This window comes from Chionomys nivalis, chromosome 2 (genome assembly GCF_950005125.1).
Source record: "Chionomys nivalis chromosome 2, mChiNiv1.1, whole genome shotgun sequence".
Taxonomy (NCBI): Eukaryota; Metazoa; Chordata; class Mammalia; order Rodentia; family Cricetidae; genus Chionomys; species Chionomys nivalis.
In genome coordinates this window covers 72,355,878-72,363,076 of record NC_080087.1, presented here as the reverse complement: position 1 = coordinate 72,363,076, position 7,199 = coordinate 72,355,878, and the positions used below count along the sequence as shown (strand labels likewise).

The window sequence follows — 7,199 nt, the reverse complement described above, 5'->3', positions numbered from 1 at the left end:
GGAGATGCCATGTAGCCACCAGTGGGAACAGACATGCTGGAACCTTGCCAGTAAGCTACAGCCACGCAGTGATACACAAATTAATATAAATGGGTTAAATTAAGATGTAAGAGTTAGCCAATAAGAAACTAGAGCTAGTGGGCCAAGCAATGATTAATATAGTTTGTATGTGGTTATTTCAGGGGTGAGCAGCCAGGAACAAAAACGTGGCTTCCTACAACGTGTGTGTGTGTTTGTATGTGTGTGTGTACACGTGTGCATTCACATGCTGGTCCTGCAAAGGTCAGTAGGTAGCTTTAAATCTCCTGGATCCAGAGTTACTAGCAGTCATCGGCTGTGTACTGTGGGTGCTTGGAACTGTGCTTTGATTCTCAGTGAGGACAGCAAACATTCTTACCCTCCAAGTTACTTCTCCAGCCACTGAGAGCATTTGCTTTAAACTTGTACCTATGATCTAATATGTATCTGTCAAAGGAAAGTTTCCTAACTTGTGCCAGATGAAGGCAGCCTTAGAAACTCATCTGGACATTTAATATTTTGTCACCAGTTTTCTCTTAGGGTGTATGATGATTGTATTGAAGTGGAGACCACCTTGGAAATGAATCGAGGGTATTGGTGTAGTGGTAGGTGGGTCCACAGTGATGGTGGAGTAACTGCTATCCCTCCCTAGTAGAAGTGGAGTGTGGGGTTCACAAGAGCCATAAGTAGAGTTCCTTTTCGCTCTCCCCCAGCTGAACTTGGGAGATGTTGGAGTATACAGGAAGTGGAAGGCTGAGACTTTATGATGCAGAGTCTATGAGGCTGTTATCAATGATGGGGTGGAAGACTTGGTGGGGATGCAGCTCTGTGGGGGTCACCCACACTCCTGTGAGTAGACCCTCACCAGTTCTTTAAGTAAATTGAATGAAGTCATTAGTTCGTCAGGTTGGACTTGAGTGGGGTCATCACATTGGTCTGTCACTGGTGCCTTGTCTGGGGTGAATAGACATTTGTTCATGCCTTCCTGGGAACAGTTAATGCATCCAGTTTTCCTCGATCCCACCCTCAGTTTCTGGTTCCATTTTCATATCCACCTTGACTGGGGATCTTGGGGGCTGGGACAATGTTAGACTTATTCTCATATTCCTGGCACCCACAGGACCTTTCTCCACACAGAAGACAGTGAATGCTTGCTTATTAACATGATGATGCCAGACTGGGCATGCCTGTGCCCTCTTCCTCAAGCCCAATAGCTTTTCTAATTTATATAAAAAAAATCTCTTCCACCTGCTGTTTAATTCCACAGAGATTTGGGGCAGTCTCAGAGATCCTCAGCCATGGCTTAAACTAACCTCTTTGCATGCCTCCTGCTTATGAGTTCAGAAGCAACTTGATTCTGTCCAGACAAGAGTCTCAGATACACAGTGGGTGAAGGGATAAGGAGGGGCGAGAACTCTGGGTTCAGGACCAAGGATAGTTCCCACAGGTTCACCAGGCCTTTAGGAAATGCTCTGGCCCACTGAGTGCTGGATCCTGGCGTCATTGCTGAGAAATCTGCATCTGAGTGGATACTCAGACCATCTCAACACTGATCAGAGACCCTAGGAGAGGTACCCTTTACTCAGCTTCTCAGGTAAGCGAACTGGAAACCTCATTGTGCTGGAGGCAGGAGGAAGAAGATGAGAGAAGTGGTACCTTAGAGTCACGTCCTCAGCATCAGGTGCCTTGTTGAATCTTCTTGTTTTATCTCATGAGTTCTCATTCCAGCCCTATGATGTAGTCATACATACAGCCCTTATTTTAAGGATGGAGACGATGGATACTGTCAAACCTACACTGAAGAAAAGGCTGGCTTTCATACAGCTGACCAGACTAAGATCTTGAATTATAGTCCTTGGTCACATAATTCTGAACTCCAAATTCTTTCTATGATAACAAGATTTCCTTTGGCAATAAGTGAAATGGAATATGTGGGTTGAGGAGTGAAATGGAACTTGCATCTTCAACTAGCTGAGGGACTCTGGTCAGAGTGAGATCGCATCTTTTTGTGTTGGTTGTGCAGTTTCTTTTTGATTTGTCCATACATTTGCTGAGTTTTTTTTTACCATTCTTTTCTTTCTATTTACTTATCTGAATTTATTGATTTTCATGTGCATATATGTGGGGGTCCGAGCACATGGCACAAGTGTTAGAGTCAGATGACACTTGTGGGAGGTTCGTTCTCTCCTTGCACCCAGGGATCAAACTCAAGTTGTCAAGTTTCCTGGAAAATGCCTTTACCTGCTCGGCTTAATTTTCACACGGCTGCCTTCCATACAGCCCCAGAATTCAGTTCAGAGGCCAGGAGAAAGAGAACTTTGCAGTGACACTCCAGAGATGTAGAATAAAACCATGATCATTAACTCTAGAGCCAGGTAGATCCTGGCTTGGTTGCTGGATTTTCTGCTTACAATCTGACTGAACTCAGTCAAGATTCATTCCCCACTCTGGGATTGATCTCTTCTTCTGCAAAGTGTGTGCAGTATCATCCCACCTCCAAAATGCTTTGCAACCTGTGCTCACAAAACCTGTACATTCCATAAAAATGAGGTTTGTATTTGTGTGCATATGGCTTACCATGTCACAGAACATTGGCATGTGTGAGTTTTATTAGACCAACACAGCAACAATTTATAGTTTGTCTAGGAGGAGATGAAACCTTAGGAGAACACGTAAGTTCTTCTGTGATCACTGGTATTAATATCTAATGCTGAAGGCCAGGTATAATTGGCCCTTACTTGATGGTGGAGGTATAAATTTTCATAACTGATGAAGACAATCTCATTTGTTTTCAAAAGGCTATGATGTGTCAGATATGTTAGAGTAAGTCATCCAGGTTTAGCCAGGAAGAAGAAGAAACCAGAATACTGTTGTCTGGAGCCAAGTCTTGCTTATTCCTGTATTCTCACTGTGCCTCCCTGGGGCATCTCACAGTGTTGATGCCAGAGGCATGCTTATAAGATGAAACCACTCTCAAGCATTTGGATCATGCACTACCCAATTTCAAAGTGGTTTTAAAATTAGAATATGACTCTGTGATACTATCAAGGGGATAGTTATTAGAAAAATGTCCATCACAACGACTCATGGAAAATAGAATAAAAATTGATATAATCATTCACTGCAACTGTGAACAAGAACAACTCTAGAAAATCATCGCAGCTGAGTCTCTAATAGATGACATTAATGTTACCATTGTTTTCAAATCAGCAGGTCATCAGACTCAAGAGTCAGGGAGATGAGAATTCTGCTATATCTAAGAGTGCCCAGGAAAACAACCTATATTCACAGTATTAATGGACAGTTAAAAAGGACTGATACTATCAAAATTAATAACATTTCTGTAAAACTTTATTTTTTTTTATCTTTTTGTGCCATCTCAGCCACAGCTCATGGAAGTTGATGTCATTTTTTTAGTTCTACAGAGGAAAAATTGAATCTTGAATAAGCACTGCATATTGAGGATGGTAATAGGCATACAAAGAACAACTTTTGACTCAAGTCTTCCAACTGTGTCACATTGTGTCTCTTCTAGCTCAGTCACCATCAGAACTGGATGTGGTGGCTCACGGTACTCCCAGCACATGGGAGGCTTACTGTGAGTTAAAGGTCATCCTGGCTTTCATAGTGAGTTCTATGACAGCCTGGACAGTCTAAAATAAATTCCAAAGCCAAGCCCAAATAATTCAATGACCATTGCAAATTAAACCTGAGTCTGAACGACCTTGAATCCATTTATTGTGAAGCCTGTGGAGGGAGCTACTGATGCTTAGAAAGCCTTGATCCATCATGCATTATGGAAGAGCATATACAGGACACTAAGTGAGGGTCCTTGACTGGCTGTGGAGGACAGAGTCCTGAGTAAGACTGACATCAATCAATGCAATCCTGCCCTTAGGAGGCTTACCAACTAGTTAGAAAGAAAATGACCAGCGGAACAGTGGGAAAAAGCATACCCGTAATTTAATTTTTCTCTTAACTTGTTCATTTTACTTTATATATGTTTTACATATGTTTTTGTCTGTATGTATCCATGTGCACCCAAAACATGCCTGATACCTGTGGAAGTCAGGAAAAGGCATTTGATAGCTAGAAACTGGAGTTGTGGGTGGTCTTGAGGCACCATGTGGGTGCTGGGAACCAAACCCAGGTTCTTTACAACAATAGTCAGTGTTAGCCACTGAACTATCTCCCCAGACTCCTCCCAGTAATTGAAACTAACCACAGCAATCGCTTCACAAGGAAGTATTAAGGAATGGAATAAGAAATAACGACACAGGATTTGATATGATCTGGGGACACGACTTGAAAATGAAAAGCAAAAGTGTGGAGAAGTGTGTTCCAGGCAAAAAGACCAGTGTGCAGGAATGTCCTAGGGCTAGAAGGAGCTTGGAACACTTGAAGGTATGGACAGGGAATCAAGGGGTCTCAGTGGGCGACAAAAGTCTGGATCAGAGCACTGGGGGCTAGAACACTGCATTGTGATAAATTGGGTGTGGTTCACAGGTCAGCAATCCTAGCACTCAGGAAATGGAGGCAGGGTGATCAGGAGTTCAAGCCCATTGCTAGCTGCATAATGAGTTTAAGGCCAGCCTGGGCTACCTGAGACTATCTCAAACTAAGGAAGAATTGTATTATGGGGGTATTTATTAAAAGAATAATAAGGATGAATGGGCCTTTTAAGGAGAAAAGAGTGATTTTATATCAGGTATGTTTTGGAAAGACACCACTAGATGGAACACAAAGACTTTTATACATCAAATTTAGAAACAGAAAGATACAATTAGAAGTGATATCAGGGCTGGTGTAGTGGGTCAGTGGGTAAAGGTACTTGTAGCCAAGGTTGATGAGCTGAGTTTGGTCCCTGAAACCTACATGGTGGAAGTAGAGAACTGATTCCAGCTACAAAGCGTATTATGACTTTCACACTTGCACCCCAGTTCCCCTGCAAAATACATAAACATAGTAAAAATTTTTAAGAGTGATTTATGCAGTTGTGATAATGGCATTGGTCTAGGGTGGGACAAGATACAAGGAAAGAGACATAGAAAAAAATTGTAGGTTTTTTTTGTTTTTTGTTTTTTGTTTTTTTTTTTTTTTTTGTAGATGGAGAAGTCGCTTGAATTGGTCAATACAACCAGAGTCCAAGAGTTTGTCCTACTAGGCCTGTCCACAAGGCTGGGGATAAGGGATGCCCTATTTGCTGTCTTCCTGACTCTCTACCTGCTGACGCTCCTGGAGAACATACTCATCATCTACCTCATCTGCAGTCACAGCGAGCTGCACAAGCCCATGTACTTCTTCCTGGGCAACCTCAGCTGCCTGGAGATGTGCTATGTGTCCGTCACCATGCCCACCCTGCTCGTGGGGCTGTGGACAGGGCTCTGCCATGTTCCATTCACAGGTTGCATGACCCAACTCTTCTTCTTCATCTCTCTCATCTGCACAGAGTGCACCCTCCTGGCCTCCATGGCCTATGACCGCTATGTGGCCATCTGCCGCCCACTGCATTACCCCCTGCTCATGAGGCCCCAGGTCTGCCTGGCCTTAGCCTTGTCTTCATGGCTGGGTGGGTTGCTGGTCTCAGTGATCAAAACAGCATGCATTGCAAGCCTGTCCTACTGTGGTCCCAATGTCCTCAACCACTTCTTTTGTGATGTCTCTCCTCTTCTGAACTTGTCCTGCACCCACGTGGCCCTCACAGAGCTGGTGGACTTCATCTCAGCCATCGTCATTCTCTGGGGCTCACTCCTTGTGGCCATGGCTTCCTATGTGGCCATCGGTAGGACAGTTCTGGGCATGCCATCAGCTGCTGCCCGCCACAAAGCCTTCTCTACTTGTGCTTCCCACTTGATAGTGGTGGGCATCTTTTACTCAGCCACTATCTTTATCTATGCCCGCCCTAGCCGCATAGAAGCCATGGACCTCAATAAGGTGTTGTCTGTCATCTACACGGTGGTTACCCCCATGTGTAACCCCATCATTTACTGCCTGAGGAACAGGGAGGTTCAATCAGCTTTCCGTAGAACTATGCACTGGTCCTCAGTTTGACCAGGTACTTAAGACCATGTGGTGAGACATTGATTTACCTGCTTCTGTGTTAGGGTATAATTACCATACCATTACTTCACCTTTTAAACACATACAACTCAATGTCTGAATGTTTTCACAAAGTAGTAAACCGTCATTGCTGTGTAAGTCATCACTCCCGGAAAAATGCCTATACACATTTGGAAGTCATTTTCTGTGGTTTCTCTACTCCTTAAAAAAAAATTACTAATCATCTACTTTCTATTTGCACAGATTTACGTATTTGATATCTTATAGGCAGGGAATTGCACAATGTCACCTTTTATAGATGACCCCTTCCACAGTTCATAATGCATCAAGTTTGTGAATGTTGCAGCAGGTATAAGTGATTCATTTATTTCTGCGACCTCATCACATTGCTTTTCTTGAACACTCATCATGAACACTTTGTGTGAACACTCATTCATAGCTTTAAAAGGTTTTATTCTCATTCATTCATGTGTGTGTGTAAGAACACGTATGTATGTATATATGCATGCAGATTCCTGCAGAGGCTAGAAGTTAGACACTGGATCTCTCAGCGTTACAGTTACAGGTTGTTGTGAGTAATCTGATGTGGGTGCTAGAAGCTGAACTCCAGTTCTCTGCTCTTAACTACTAAGCTCTCTTTCCAGCCTCATAATTCATATCTTTTGAGCAGAAGCACACTTCTTGTTCTCTTGTTCTTATGCCCATGTGTAGAATTGCTGAGCTACTCATATGTTAACTGAATACTTGACTTTTTGAGTAACCGACAAACTATTTGGCAGAATGTTTAACACCCTACTTTAAAAACATACTTTTAAGTTACTTAAGACCTAGATCTTAAATTTATATACACATTAGAAGTCTCTCACACACATATATCTTCTGCAGACATATGCATAAGCTGGGCTCCTCTGGGGATGAAGGGTGTCTGCAAGGAGGAACAGGGGACCAAGGTGGGACTGGTGGAGGGCAAAATGTATGTGAAAATACTGCAATAAAATTCAAAAAATAAAATAAAAATTAGAAAATATCCTAATTCTAAAAAATTGCCCAGAGAAGCCCTTTCTCAAAAACCAAAAAAAAAAAAAAAATTGTCAGTAAGAAACTTCCCAATATATGTTAAG

General features: G+C 42.7%; 1 protein-coding gene across 1 annotated transcript; it reads left to right on the top strand.

Annotated features, from left to right (window-relative positions):
- The first annotated feature begins 5,124 nt into the window (after positions 1-5,124).
- LOC130869579 (olfactory receptor 5-like) lies at positions 5,125-6,069 on the top strand. The gene has a single exon (XM_057761865.1). The coding sequence runs from the start codon at positions 5,125-5,127 to the stop codon at positions 6,067-6,069; it is 945 nt and encodes a 314-aa protein (XP_057617848.1).
- The last annotated feature ends 1,130 nt before the right edge of the window (positions 6,070-7,199 follow it).

Bases quoted from the DNA above. Each gene is read 5' to 3' on its own strand.
- LOC130869579 (XM_057761865.1), top strand. From the start codon at position 5,125: ATGGAGAAGTCGCTTGAATTGGTCAATACAACCAGAGTCCAAGAGTTT.